This window comes from Cherax quadricarinatus, chromosome 36, assembly GCF_038502225.1.
Source record: "Cherax quadricarinatus isolate ZL_2023a chromosome 36, ASM3850222v1, whole genome shotgun sequence".
Taxonomy (NCBI): Eukaryota; Metazoa; Arthropoda; class Malacostraca; order Decapoda; family Parastacidae; genus Cherax; species Cherax quadricarinatus.
The window spans coordinates 6,709,437-6,725,594 of NC_091327.1; the positions used below are offsets into that span (position 1 = coordinate 6,709,437).

The window sequence follows — 16,158 nt, forward strand, 5'->3', positions numbered from 1 at the left end:
TGGTGAGGGTGCCAGTTCAGACAAAAAAAAAAAAAAAAAAAAAAAAAGTTGAAAAATATGTGCAGGACTTTAAGGAGTACATCTGAAAGCATAAAACCTGAACAAGTGTTTAATTGTGACGAAACAGGCCTGTTTTGGAAGGAAATGCCAAACAGGACCTACATTACTCAGGAGGAAAAGGCACTCCCAGGACATAAGTCTATGAAAGACAGGCTGATATTAATGTTGTGTAGTAATGTTAGTGGTGATTACAGAGCGAAGCCTTTATTGGTGTATCACTCTGAAACTCCCAGTGTGTTCAAGAAAAACAGTATCGTCAAGTGAAATTTGTGTGTGCTGTGGAGATCAAACATTAAGGGTCACTAGGGAAATTTTCATGGACTGGTTTTATGGTGTGTTTGGCCCCATTGTGAAAAATTACCTCCAGGAAAAGAAATTGTTACTCAAGTGCCTCCTGGTAATGGACAATGTTCCTGCTAATCCTCACGACTTGCAAGAACAAATTACTTCAATAAAGTGAAGTTTTTGCCTCCTAATACAACTCCTCTCCTCCAGCCCGTGGACCAGCAGGTCATTTCAAACTTCAAAAAACTCTACACAAAATCAGTGTTTCAAAAGTGCTTTGAAGTGATCTCAGACACTGAATTGACCCTAAGAGAGTTTTGGAAAGATCACTTCAGTATCCTCAGTTGCATAAACCTTAAAGGTAAGGCTTGGGAGGGAGTGACTAAGAGGACCTTGAACTTTGCTTGGAGGAAACTGTGGCCACAATGTGTACAAGAGTGATTTTGAAGGGTTTGGTGCTAACCCTCAGGAGGCTATGCCAGTAGTGGAAGCTATTGTGTCATTGGGAAAGTCCGTGGGGTTGGAGGTATGTGGCGAGGATGTGGAAGAGTTGGTGCAGAATGACGATGAAGAACTATCCACTGCAGAGCTACAAGAACTTGAGGTGCAACAGCAACAGATCACAACTCAGGAATGTGCTTCAGAGCAGGAGGAAGAGAAAGACAGAGGAAGTTGCCTTCGTCAAGGATTAAGGGAATATGTACAATGTTTACAAAGGTGCAAACATTTATGGATGAATTTTATCCTGTCACAGCTATTGCAAGCCATATTGGCAACATGTACAATGACACTCTTGTGTCCCATTTTAGGGAAATCCTAAGGGCACGTGAGAAACAGAGCTCTCTGGACAGATATTTTGTGCGACAAGGATCAAGTGGCTCTCAAGCTGGTCATAGTGGCATTAAAAAACCAAGAAGGGAGGTAACCCCACCAAAGGACATGGTACATGAAGTCTTTATGGAATCGGATTTCCCTTCCAAACAATAGAAAACCTGAATCTCCTACTGCTAGCACATCACTCATCAACAACTCCACAATAAAGGTAAGTGGCATTTAATTATTGTTTATTTTGCATGTACGATTCGTTTCTGTGTAGGGGAATGTATATGTCATGTAAAAAAAATTTTGTTGAATACTTTTGGGTGTATGGAACGGCTTAATTCTATTTCCATTATTTCTTATAGGGAAAATTAATTTGACTAACGGCTAATTCGACTATAGGCTATCTATCTGGAACATATTAGAGCCGTTGGTCGAGGGTCCACTGTATGTAGTTTTAGTTCACTGTTGTGATGTATTATGTTGTTTTTACTGCTTAAGACTACAAATATAACAGAAATAATAGTATTTCTTACCTTAAATTGTGGGTGCTGGTGTTTGTGGATGATTGTGAAGAGAGTGGAGAGTTATGTTGTAGCCCTACTGGGCTGAGGTGGATGGTAGAGGTTCTGGGACTGAAGTCGATGGTTGTACTAGAGTGTCTAACTTAGTCATTTATTCAGTAAGCCAGTCAAATCACTCAGTAAGTCAAGTCACTCAGTAAGTCATTCATTCAGTCAGTCATGTGACTCAGTAAGTCATTCAAGTCAGGTGGGGTGTGCAAAACATCGTGGTCTAAGGCAGTGAGTGTCGATGGGCATCACTGCACCCCTTCCTGCGTCTGGACAGATACTGCAACACAGGCGACATCGCTGCGGCTGAGCTGTGATGTAACAGGGTACGGTCTCCTCTGGAACGGTGAAGCAGTCATCATAGGAGTCACTGCAGGGTTTCACTCAACCTGAGGCACAACCTGCTGGTGCCCTCGAGTAAGGCGTCATGAGTACTCGGCAACTGGGCAGGACGACTTCTGGCAAGTGACTCAGGAGGACATTTCTCGACCGGTACTGTCGCTGGGGCTGTCACTGCCGGCGAGCGTGGAGTCAGTTGTGGCAGAGACGACTTGGCAAAACATATGGGAGTCGTAACATCATACAACATACTGCAGTGAGCGAGCTAACAATCAAAATGATATCATCTTTGTGCAGAAGCTCACTGAAGCTTGTGACACGAGGCTGACAGTGCCTCCCGACAGGGCTTAACCCCTTCAGGGTCCAAGGCCAAAATCTGAAGTGGTGCTCCAGTGTCCAAGAAATTTTGAAAAAAAAAAAATTTCTTACAGAATTAAAAAGTATATTTTTGTGAAGGTAATAAGACAAAAAAAAAAAAATTCTGATCAGTACTTACCGAGATACAGCGGCACGAAGTTGACCCTAAATGACCGGGTGGCGGCAACATCAGTGACTTCCGCAAAATCCCATTTTTTTATTTTACGTTTTTTTATACTTTTTTTCTTTTCTTTTCTAATTTTTTTCATTTTCTAATAACATTTGTGGCCTGTGAGACCAGTATAATGTATATTGTATAAGTGTACACTCATTGTATTCCAGGCAATAACTGCACTAATTTGTTTATTATTATATTGCTTACAAAACTTGTTTACAAGTTTATTGTAAACAAAATGATGAAAATATTAGTGAGGTGTTGAATACAATGGTACCATATGGTACAATGGTGCCATAGGGTGCAATGGTACCATATGGTACAATGACACCATATGGTACAATGGTACCATATGGTACATTGGCACATGATACAATGGTACCATATGATACAATGGTACCATATGATACAATGGTACCATATGGTACAATGGCACCATTTGGTACAATGGTACCATATGATACAATGGTACCATATGGTGCAATGGTACCTTATGGTACCATATGGTGTAATGGTACCATATGGTACCATATGATGCAATGGTACCATATGGTACATTGTACCATGCAGTACAATACCATATTGCAATTGTACCGTATGGTACATGCAATATGATGTAATGGTACCATATGGTACATTGTACCATACAGTACAATGATACCATATTGAAATTGTACCATATGGTACAATGTCACCATATGGTACAATGGCACATGATACAATGGTACCATATGATACAATGGTACCATATGGTGTAATGGTACCATATGATGCAATGGTACCATATGGTACATTGTACCATACAGTACAATGATACCATATGGTACTGTTGGGTTCAACACAATAAACACACTAATATTTCCATTATTTTGTTTACAATAATTGTTTACAACAAAAATATGCAAAAATGTTATATATTAGTAATGTTCTGTTATATATTTACAAGTGTACAGGAACCTGACATGTTCCTTGAGGTGGATGACAGAGTACTTTGTCTCGGAAACTGGAGAGGCAGTAGCTATCTTGCATCACCACTCATTCAGCCTTGGCTGGTGTCCCATGCCACCAACACCTATTGACCATATGGTACACAGTATCATATGTTACAGGGTACCATATGGTACATTGTACTATATGGTATAGGGTACCATGCAGTCATATGATGCAGGGTACCATATGGTGCAGGGTACCATATGGTGCAGGGTACCATACAGTACAGGACACCATATGGTACAGATACAGGGATAACTATGGAAATAAGTCACCCTGACTTTTTTGGGTTATCCTAGGATTTTATATGTATGCTGCTATGTATGATAATCTATGTAATTGTATTTCTATACACCTGAATAAACTTACTCAAGTGCATGTGGCATCATAAGTAAGTTTATTTAGTTATACACAAATAAAGTTACATAGAATATCATACATAGCAGCATATGTTTGGAGAACCTAGGATAACCCAAAAAAGTCAGACAGATTTATGTCCATTAGGGTCCCTGTACCCTGTACCATATGGTATAATGTACCATATGGTACAATGTACTATATGGTACATTGCACCATATGGTACCACTCTACCATATGATACCATTGTACCATATGATAGCACTGTATGACATGGCACCCTTGTACCATATGGTACCATTGTACCATATGGCACAATGATACCATATGTTTCAAAACCATAGAATTCATCTTCATCTCCACTTCCATCAGTCTTAGAACTGTAAGTTGTGAAAAGGAGAGTCAGAATTCGCCTGGAGAGTGAGTGGGGAGTGAGAGCTTCCTTATCGCCAGGCACAATGAACAAAGCTACTTTGCATGCATTCCCACAATGCTATGTGTGCGTCCAGATTTTTTCTATGGTGTGCACACTGACCACCCAGACCCATTCTCTCAGATGTAGGCCTACCAGCCTTCTTGCGCTAAATTTGACATCGCTATAATTTTGGCGTAGATCTACGGTTTGGACCCTGAACGTAAAGCCGTAGCTCTACTGGACGGACCCTGGAAGGGTTAACTGCGGCTTGACGAGTGTCAGTCTCTTGACAGTTGGAGTTATAGCAGAGGTTAGTCTAAGCGTCCCCAAACTGGTCTACATATAACTGCACTCTGAAGGTCTGGAGGTGAAATGAATCAAATCTCGATGGGAATCGTAGCAGGTATGATTCTGTGGGGCATCATGAGCGGCGAACATAAAAAGCTTTCTGTAGAAGAGGCTTGGACACTCAGTGCTGACGAATATCAACTGTCAAACACGCGGGTCACACTGGGTGACAAGTAACCTGAGGTGCTACTCAGTGGTCTGGGCTCAAGACCACACAGGACACGTGGAAACTGCACACGCCCACACTGCACATGCGGTACAACATGGCTTACTAGCAAATGATGCTTTTCTGTGCAAAAATTGACACTAAGTTATACACGAACACGTGAGAACACTGACTGAGAGGAATTAACACGTGGCATACATCTTCTCTCAATCTTCTCGACAACGCAACATATTGCTCACTGTGAAACTAACACTATCGATCAGGCATGACATCGCGAGGTGATGTCAGGCAGATATCGTGAAGTCGGGAAGCATCGTGGGTGACATCATGAGGTGACGTTAGTGGAGTGATGCGGCAGCAGACCACAGCATGGGGTTTGGGATCTGGCTCAAACCACATGGCTTTTAGATCCACGTGACATGATCCACATGTGGCTTGTAGATCCACGTGGCGTCGTCGACGCTGCGTGGCTTCATCCACGTGTCTTGGTGATCCACGTGGCTTCATGATTCATGTGGCTTCGGCCACATGTGGCTTAGTGCTGTACGTGGCTTTGAGTGGGCTCAGGCACTCTGATACACAGCTCTGGCAATGAATTCACACAGAAAACAGCAGAAAACACAGCAGAGGGAGTGAGTACATAGTGGTGGAGTGTGGTGGTAGGTGGGTGAGGTGTGAGTGAGGTGAGGAACCCGGCCACTTCCTCTCTCACATACCCACTTGGAGAAACACCCACACTGGACGCTGAAATCACCACAAACTCACCTCTGACTTGCTGAAATAGCCGTGCCAAGCTGAAAAACAACAGCAGCAATATACAAGTGACGCTGAACACGTGACTAGAGAAACAGCGTGGGGCGCTGTGAAGTGCCAGGTGATGCCACTTACATTTCTCAAAGAAATTCGGCAAATTTCGGCTGGATCCTGCCTGTACCTGTGTCTGAATGCTGAAACGTGCAGACACAACATCAGGATAGCTCATTGAGAGATGGATGCTTCTTGTGTAGGGTGATGAAGTGAAGACGACTTCATTCCTCTTCCTTCCCTCCTCGGCCAACACAACCTACATAAGTCAGTCAGTCTTCAGTAAGTCAGTCAAGTCACTCAGTAAGTCAGTCAGTCATTCAGTAAGTCAGTCACACAAACTCATGTTTACCTCTTTTTCTGTGTACAAAGTAACACTTCATTATGGCTACAGGTTATCTCGTCTAATATTTTTGTTTCTTTGTTAATTCTAAGACTTAAATGCTTATACCTCTTTGTGCCACTTTCAGCAACACTGGTATGGCTACTGGGTGTCACAATTGCTTGGCAGATACAAGATATAGTAATTAAAATACAGTGGAACCTCAAAAATCGAACGTATCACATATCAAACGTTTCGAAAATAAGACCACTTTTTCGGACGAACTGTGTCCCTATTATCAAACGCGCCCCAATTTTTGGACCGCCGGGTACAGAACCTGTTCGCTGGCCCGCTCTGCATCGCAGGCGCCGTGAGCAGTCTAGCCATCTCGTTCACACATTTTACGATTATTAAATTGTGTTTAGTGCTTGTGGGGCTGTGAAATAAGCTGCCATGGGCCCAAAGAAACTTGCTAGCAATACCCCTGTGGTAAAGAAAGTGAGAAACACCATAGATGTGCAGAAGGAAATAATACATAAGTATGAGATTGGAGTGAGACTTGTTGAGCTTGCCAGGATGTACAGTGGACTGTGGACAGTTATTTTGAGAGACAGAAACAGACAACTGTGGAGTTATTTTGTGAGACAAACAGATGATTGTGGACAGTTATTTTGTGAGACAGAAACAGACAACTGTGGACAGTTATTTTGTGAGACAGAAACAGACGACTGTGGAGTTATTTTGTGAGACAAACAGACAACTGTGGAGTTATATTGTGAGACAAACAGATGATTGTGGACAGTTATTTTGTGAGACAGACGATTGTGGACAGTTTTTTTGTGAGACAGAAACAGACGACTGTGGAGTTATTTTGTGAGACAGAAACAGACGACTGTGGAGTTATTTTGTGAGACAGAAACAGACAACTGTGGAGTTATATTGTGAGACAAACAGATGATTGTGGACAGTTATTTTGTGAGACAGACGATTGTGGACAGTTTTTTTGTGAGACAGAAACAGATGACTGTGGAGTTATTTTGTGAGACAGAAACAGACAACTGTGTAGTTATTTTGTGAGACAGACGATTGTGGACAGTTATTTTGTGAGACGGAAACAGACGACTGTGGATAGTTATTTTGTGAGACGGAAACAGATGACTGTGGACAGTTATTTTGTGAGACATAAACAGACGACTGTGGATAGTTATTTTGTGAGACGGAAACAGATGACTGTGGATAGTTATTTTGTGAGACGGAAACAGACGACTGTGGATAGTTATTTTGTGAGACTGGGGTCCAATAACTCTCAAGCTGGTCCTAGTGGCATTAAAATAGAGAAGGGAAGCAACCCCAGAGAGAGCTTTGATAAGAACATAAGGAAGGAGGAGCACTGCAGGAGGCCTGTTGGCCCATACTAGGCAGGTCCTTTACAATTCATCCCACTAACAAAACATTTGCCCAACTCAATTTTCAATGCTACCCAAGAAATAAGCTCTGATATGCAAGTCCCACTCAAATCCAACCCCTCTCACTCATGTACTTATCCAACCTAAATTTGAAACTACCCAAGGTCCTAGCCTCAATAACCCAACTAGGTAGACTGTTCCACTCATCAACTACCCTATTTCCAAACCAATACTTTCCTATGTCCTCTCTAAATCTAAACTTATCTAATTTAAATCCATTACTGCGGGTTCTCTCTTGGAGAGAGATCCTCAAGACCTTATTAATATCCCCTTTATTAATACCTATTTTCCACTTATACACTTCGATCAGGTCTCCCCTCATTCTTCGTCTAACAAGTGAATGTAAATTAAGAGTCTTCAATCTTTCTTCATAAGGAAGATTTCTAATGCTATGTATTAATTTAGTCATCCTACGCTGAATGTTTTCTAACGAATTGATGTCCATTCTGTAATATGGAGGGGGATTCTCCTTCCAAACAATAACCCCAACTCCCTCTCTCCCCCTCCCTATCTTCCAGATGCCATCACCAATCTTCAATAAAGGTAAGTAAAAATTTTATTTTATGTTACTATACATAATTAAAGACTATAGCATTTGTTGTGTGTATGTAAAACTGGAATTAATCTCTATAAAATGTTTTTTTTTTTTTTTGTGAATATTTTTGGGTTTCTGGAACGGATTAAGTGTATTTCCATTATTTCTTATGGGAAATATTGCTTCGAATTTCAGACTTTTCGAATTTAGAACTAGCTCCTGGAACGAATTAAGTTCGGAATTTGAGGTTCCACTATATCATAACATAATTCACAAACACAGCTGCCTTGTAGCAGAGAAAGACTGGACTGGACATGTATGAATTACGAATGTTGGGATGGTGGGGTGGTGTTGGGGATTGGTAGGGCATGGCAGAAGTGGCAGGGGATGGCAGGAGGGCTCCCCGGCTGCTCCACAACAAGCTGGCCGCTTGAGCAAAAGAGAATTTTTTTTTCCTTCCCACAAACTGAACCATGTTAAATTAATTATACATGTTACATAAAATTGTGCAGCAATTCTTCAATCATGCAATTCCCAAATCTTGCCAAATAAACTCGTGCTAAATGACGGTCTATGTATATTGGGGCACCAAACATTCGCGATTTTTCAACATTCACGAGGTTTTTGACCCCCTAACCCTCACAAATGTTGAGGGAGACCTGTTTTGTCTACAAATATATACAAGGTATTTACTGGTCCCATTTATGTTTCTAGAACTCCACCATTGTGTGATGCCTCATTGTGTCACACCACATTGATGACATATGAATCACATGTCTTTTCGCACTTGGGGTCGCCTTTTAGTGTTAGCACACACAACACACTTTTTGTGAAAATACTTCTTCTTTGGGGTAGATGGTATCTGTATCAGGCAGTGACAGTTAGGGATTATTCGGTCAGGCATTTTCCCTTGTGGTTGTGGTGAGGGGACAGGTCGCTGTTGAGGGGCAGGTACAGGTGTGGTACCATACTTTTTATTGACTGCTTTATGACACAGAGGGTGAATTCTGCATAGTGTTGTCACTTCTCAGTCTCTATTTCGTACATGTTGAAGACGTGTGGAAAAACACTTTCATGTACCACTTGCGACTCCTATGCACACAATCAATGAACCCTATTTGCATGTCACACTTGCCGACTAGTCGCATATTGTTTGTACAGTTGACGACAGCAGCTGGCTTTACAATATGTTCATTTGTGTCCCTGTTCAATTTGTACCATCTTGTTTCTGTGGATGGTTGACAGGAACGTCATGTCCCGTTTGTCGTGCCACATCAGTGCCATGATGTCATTGACATGTGTTGCTTGCATTGCATCTTCAGCACTGCATCCAGTGAACCTTGGCATGTGTATTCTATTTCTTCTCACTGTGCCACACATATATCAGTATTGTTCAGATTCAGGAAATAAGTGAGCATAGGGCTTGTATACCAGTTGTCTGTGTACACTGTACTGTGTGCAGTGTACACAGTGTATGACCATTGCCAGGGTATGGCTCCATCATCTTGCAGACAACATCACCAGAAATGCCCAACATCCGCCTGGTATCGTCGAGTGTATTTTTCCCTATGTAGATAATGACATTCATCACAATACCAGTCTCACAGTGACACGTAACGAAGAGTTTTATTCCAAAACTTTTACGTTTGCTTAGTATATATTGTTTGAATGACAATCGTCCCACGAACAGAATCAAAGACTCGTCAACAGTGTTCTTGAATGGATAAAAGTAGGCACTGAAATTTTGCTTCAGATGGATAAACACTTTACCGATTTTGTATAGGAGGTAATTTCTGTTGGGCATATTCAGTCTTGAGAAGTGCGACATTCATAGCAACAGACTGAATCTGTTGCAGGGAAGGAGGTCAGTAAGACTGGAGTACTGATGAAGTGGTCTGTGGACAAGTACTGTGCTGTATTGTGCTTATATGTATGTGGCACAAGCATGACAGTGCCAAGGAATAAATACATTTCAGCCACAGTTGTATCTTTCCACCTGTGCAGCTACGACGATTCTGCAACCTCTGTGTTGTCCATTGTATAGTGGTAGTAACTATTGGTTTGGGTGACAATCAAGTTCATTATAGGCTCATCATAGTATAGATGGAAATAGTCTAACTCTGTAGACTCATTTGTGATATGACATTCTACCACAATGCTACTTCCACTGGCTTCAAAATTGCAAGGATGTGGCACAAATGGTGTACTTTCTGTCCAGTTCCATTCATGATCACATGGCGTAGGGTGGACCTGTGGCATCTGGCATGGGGAAGCAGGAGGAGGGATGGGAGTTGAGGCAGTACATGGTTGAGGGGGTGCCGGGTTGTCCTTTGTCTGCCCACCCACTGCGCTGTGCGGCCCAGGCACCATGCCACCTGCCACCACCACCACCTCTTCCTCCATCCCCGCATATTCATCTTCATGATCACTATCAGTGGCTGGGGTTTTCAATCATGACCTCCCACGACCCTTGTGGACTACATATGGCACACTGCCTGAACTTAGGTGACAATGCCTAAAAGTATGTTTCAGTGGGGAATAATGAATATCACTATCACTTGATGAATCCTCTATGGGATTTAAATCAATCTCATCGTCTCTTATATCACTTCCACTATCATTAATACCTAAACCGCAGGAAAATTATAATTTCCTCTTGCGTAGTTGCCTTTGGGCAGTAACACTAGCCACCCCAGAGGTGCTGGGCTGAGGGTCTGGTATGGCCACACTGGCCACCCCAGAGGTGATAGGCTGAAGGTCATTTGGGTTATCATCAATATTTTCACTAATTCCATGATCATTAGTGGCCACATCAGTGTCAAATTCACTAAACTCACATTCTGTATCACTTTCCTCGAATAGGAGAGTGTTAATACGACGAGGCGTGAGTGAATCACAGGGGTTTGCTATGATGTTGACCCAAGATGGAGATGAAACTAACTGGTGCTACCATGAGTACCGCGGCATTCTCAATTTTTTTCATACTGCACACACTGAGTGCACAGGCCCATTCTCTCATATCTATGCCACTCAGGCCTATTGCACCAAATTTGAAGGTAGGAGAAATAAAATGTATATCTACGTTTTGGAGCCCTGGTGGTACTAACATAGATCTACGTTTGGACAGTTTAAGGGTTAAAAGTCTGTGAAATATATGTTTTAAAATTCAGTGATAATTTTTCCCTGTTTTAATTTGCTATTATTTTATATAAAGGTAAAGGTAGGAAAATGTAGTTTTTTCTGTTTTATTACAATTGCAGTGAAGCTCTTGAGACAATGAGTTTAAACAACTTTCCTCTAAAATCGACCGAGTTTGCTGCTGGTAGTGCACGTGATCGGGAGTATCATCAAGCTCTCAGTGAAATACTGATTGCTCTGGAATTATCCATGTCTTCAGTACTCCTGCAGTTCACAATCAAGTAAGTTTAGTAACTCAGTGTTGAACTCTTAGTAGTAAGTTTTTTTTTTATTGAAAGCCCTTTAGTTTCTGTAAAATTTATCCACAGCTTTGAAATATATGTGTAGATGATACTGTTAAAAATGTTGCAAAGCTTTTCAGCTGTGAGTTTCCTTGAGAACACACCTGAAATGTGCCACACATCATTCATACTGATACTTGTCTCTAGACCTCTAGTGTGAAAAAGCCTGAAAAGATATTAGAGATATAGGTAGAATGTAGAAGACTTTATAGAAGGAAGTGGGTTGCTGAACTGCTCAAAAAAAAACGGCAGATTTCACAACAAAGAGAATCTACATAGAGAAATTACCAATATAGAATTGAAACCAAAGCTTTCATGCCAGTCACAAGAAACACAAATGGAACAAAAAGTCATTTAGGAAACTTGGAAACAATAAAAAATACATATCACTTGCATAATCCAAGTCAAAAACCTCTTTCATTATTGGCCAGCCTCATGTCTTACACAGATGACTACAAAGTTGTCAATGAAATCTGAAAGAATAGTACTGTATATATCAGTGTTCAGCAATCTTATTGATAACTCGAGTTGAAGACCTGGATAGTTTTATTACTCAGCCCACCCTACAAAATATATATATAAGAGTAACTGTGGTAGGGGACCTGAATGCTAAAGTAGGAGAAACTTTTAGAGAGGGCGTGGTAGGTAAGTTTGGGGTGCCAGGTGTAAATGATAATGGGAGCCCTTTGATTGAACTTTGTATAGAAAGGGGTTTAGTTATAGGTAAAACATATTTTAAGAAAAAGAGGATAAATAAGTATACAAGATATGATGTAGGGCAAAATGACAGTAGTTTGTTGGATTATGTATTGGTAGATAAAAGACTGTTGAGTAGACTTCAGGATGTATATGTGTATAGAGGGGCCACAGATATATCAGATCACTTACTAGTTGTAGCTACACTGAGAGTAAAAGGTAGATGGGGTACAAGGAGAATAGAAGCATCAGGGAAGAGAGAGGTGAAGGTTTATAAACTAAAAGAGGAGGCAGTTAGGGTAAGATATAAACAGCTATTGGAGGATAGATGGGTTAATGAGAGCATAGGCAATGGAGTCGAAGAGGTATAGGGTAGGTTTAAAAATGTAGTGTTAGTGTGCTCAGCAGAAGTTTGTGGTTACAGGAAAGTGGGTGCGGGAGGGAAGAGGAGCAATTGGTGGAATGATGATGTAAGGGAGAAAAAGTTAGCATATGAGAAGTTTTTACAAAGTAGAAGTGATGCAAGGAGGGAAGAGTATATGGAGAAAAAGAGAGAGGTTAAGAGAGTGGTGAAGCAATGTAAAAAGAGAGCAAATGAGAGAGTGGGTGAGATGTTATCAACAAATTTTGTTGAAAATAAGAAAAAGCTTGGAGTGAGATTAACAAGTTAAGGAAGCCTAGAGAACAAATGGATTTATCAGTTAAAAATAGGAGAGGAGAGTTATTAAATGGAGAGTTAGAGGTATTGGGAAGATGGAGGGAATATTTTGAGGAATTGTTAAATGTTAATGAAGATAGGGAAGCTGTGATTTTGTGTATAGGGCAAGGAGGAATAACATCTTGTAGGAGTGAGGAAGAGCCAGTTGTGAGTGTGGGGGAAGTTCATGAGGCAGTAGGTAAAATGAAAGGGGGTAAGGCAGCCGGGATTGATGGGATAAAGATAGAAATATCAAAAGCAGGTGGGGATATAGTTTTGGAGTGGTTGGTGCAATTGTTTAATGCACGTATGGAAGAGGGTAAGGTACCTAGGGATTGGCAGAGAGCATGCATAGTTCCTTTGTATAAAGGCAAAGGGAACAAAAGAGAGTGCAAAAATTATAGGGGGATGAGTCTGTTGAGTATACCTGGTAAAGTGTATGGTACAGTTATTATTGAAAGAATTAAGAGTAAGATGGAGAATAGGATAGCAGATGAACAAGGAGGCTTTAGGAAAGGTAGGGGGTGTGTGGACCAGGTGTTTACAGTGAAACATATACGTGAACAGTATTTAGATAAGGCTAAAGAGGTTTTTGTGGCATTTATGGATTTGGAAAAGGCATATGACAAGGTGGATAGGGGGGCAATTTGGCAGATGTTGCAGGTGTATGGTGTAGGAGGTAGGTTACTGAAAGCAGTGAAGAGTTTGTATGAGGATAGTGAGGCTCAAGTTAGAGTATGTAGGAAAGAGGGAGATTATTTCCCAGTAAAAGTAGGCCTTAGACAAGGATGTGTGATGTCACCGTGGTTGTTTAATATATTTATAGATGGGGTTGTAAGAGAAGTAAATGCGAGGGTCTTGGCAAGAGGCGTGGAGTTAAAAGATAAAGAATCACACATAAAGTGGGAGTTGTCACAGTTGCTCGTTGCTGATGACACTGTGCTCTTGGGAGATTCTGAAGAGAAGTTGCAGAGATTGGTGGATGAATTTGGTAGGGTGTGCAAAAGAAGAAAATTAAAAGTGAATACAGGAAAGAGTAAGGTTTTGAGGATAACAAAAAGAATAGGTGACGAAAGATTGGATATCAGATTGGAGGGAGAGAGTATGGAGGAGGTGAATGTATTCAGATATTTGGGAGTGGATGTGTCAGCAGATGGGTCTATGAAAGATGAGGTGAATCATAGAATTGATGAGGGAAAAAGGGTGAGTGGTGCACTTAGGAGTCTGTGGAGACAAAGAACTTTGTCCTTGGAGGCAAAGAGGGGAATGTATTAGAGTGTAGTTTTACCAACGCTCTTATATGGGTGTGAAGTGTGGGTGATGAATGTTGCAGCGAGGAGAAGGCTGGAGGCAGTGGAGATGTCATGTCTGAGGGCAATGTGTGGTGTGAATATAATGCAGAGAATTCGTAGTTTGGAAGTTAGGAGGAGGTGCGGGATTGCCAAAACTGTTGTCCAGAGGGCTGAAGAAGGGTTGTTGAGGTGGTTCGGACATGTAGAGAGAATGGAGCGAAACAGAATGACTTCAAGAGTGTATCAGTCTGTAGTGGAAGGAAGGTGGGGTAAGGGTCGGCCTAGGAAAGGTTGGAGGGAGGGAGGGGGTAAAGGAGGTTTTGTGTGTGAGGGGCTTGGACTTCCAGCAGGCATGTGTGAGTGTGTTTGATAGTGAATGGAGACAAATGGTTTTTAATACTTGACGTGCTGTTGGAGTGTGAGCAAAGTAACATTTATGAAGGGATTCAGGGAAACCGGCAGGCCGGACTTGAGTCCTGGAGATGGGAAGTACAGTGCCTGCACTCTGAAGGAGGGGTGTTAATGTTGCAGTTTAAACTGTAGTGTAAAGCACTCCATCACTGGCAAGACAGTGATGGAGTGAATGATGGTGAAAGTTTGTCTTTTTCGGGCCACCCTGCTTTGGTGGGAATCGGCCAGTGTGTTAATAATAAAAAAAAATAAAAAAAAAACATATAAAGGTATACAATACCAACCAACAAAGGTAGACAGGTTAGTGGATTGCAGTATTGGGTATTGAGAGAAAAAGCCAGCAGTAATAATGTTGCTAGAATGACTGACAACATGTTAGGTAAAATGGCACATGTTGAACTAATGAGATATTCTCTTGTAGCAAAGTTTAGCTCTCCTGGAGAGCTAAGCATTGACACAATAAAATGTCTGATTAGTTGTGCATGTGCTCTTTTACCTAAAAGTAAGTTAGTAGGCCTCTGCTATGTTCCTCCATTCTTAGGTTCTTACATGAATGTCTAGTACAGGTGGAGTTTTATACCTAAGAATAAGTTGAATTAATGATGATTTTCATCACAAGAGGGGCTTTTTGGTAGCTGAAGGAAGTTGGGGGCTGTAGCCCCCTAAATTCCCCTTCCCCTGGTGCTGCCTCTTCATAGGGTTCAGCAAAATAGTAGCAAATAATACAGACCACATTTCTAACCAACAGATCATGAAAAGTGGTAGTAAACTAAACAAATTCTCATCTTAGAAAAATAAAGCTCATTATTTCATAGTATGGTCCTAACATCTGTATTGTTTCTCAGTCTCATAGTAGAATGGATATAGACACTGGTCACAATTTTGTATTTTCATTTGTGAGTGATACTTCAATAAGCATGTTGGTCATCTCAGTGGAGGACAAAAATTGCAAGCAGATCTCAACAAAGTCTTCCAGTGACATTCCAACCACTTAGTTATAGAAAGAATGAAGAACTCAAAATGAGTACAGGATACAGAACACATGAGAACCATCTCACTGAATGAAGTAAGCATATAAGACTTAAAAATAATGTCAGTTGACTTAATTCAGAGAGTAAAATAAGGCAGATACAGCAAAGGCCTGAGAAATGACAGTGGATAATGAGAACTTTCTAAACAAGAGAAGTTATATCAGTGATGGAATTATTCAGTTCATTTATTACCTCATTTCTTGAATACTGTTCTATGCTCACAAACGAGAGAGATTGCAGTGCTGAAAACAAAAAATTTAATGAGATTATTTACTCCCTACTGGCAGTAAATAATCCCACTACTTGAAATAACTTTTGAAATGTTCTCAGCAGCAGAAAAAAGACCTATTCATATGTAATGTGCATAGAAGATACTTAGAGCAAGGTTCCAGACCTGCACACTGCCATCAAAACTTACTGGAGTAATGGGTATGGAAGGAAATCTAAGATGAACCCAGTGAAGAACAGAGTTACTGCAAACAGAATTAGATCACTGTTAACATCTGATGACCAAGGCTCTTCAAAGTGCTACCAGCAGATAT

At 41.1% G+C, this 16,158-nt stretch overlaps 1 protein-coding gene across 2 annotated transcripts in view; it reads left to right on the top strand.

Moving 5' to 3' along the window:
* LOC128691314 (DNA-dependent protein kinase catalytic subunit) overlaps positions 1-16,158 on the top strand; it is a 1,096,584-nt gene that overhangs the window by 586,255 nt on the left and 494,171 nt on the right. Inside the window, exon 28 of one of the 2 annotated variants that reach the window (XM_070091676.1) lies at positions 11,271-11,429. The exons of the other annotated variant lie outside the window; for it this stretch is intronic. Coding sequence (XP_069947777.1) covers positions 11,271-11,429 — 159 coding nt within the window. The remainder of the gene's footprint in view (positions 1-11,270; positions 11,430-16,158) is intronic. 2 annotated transcript variants of the gene reach the window in all.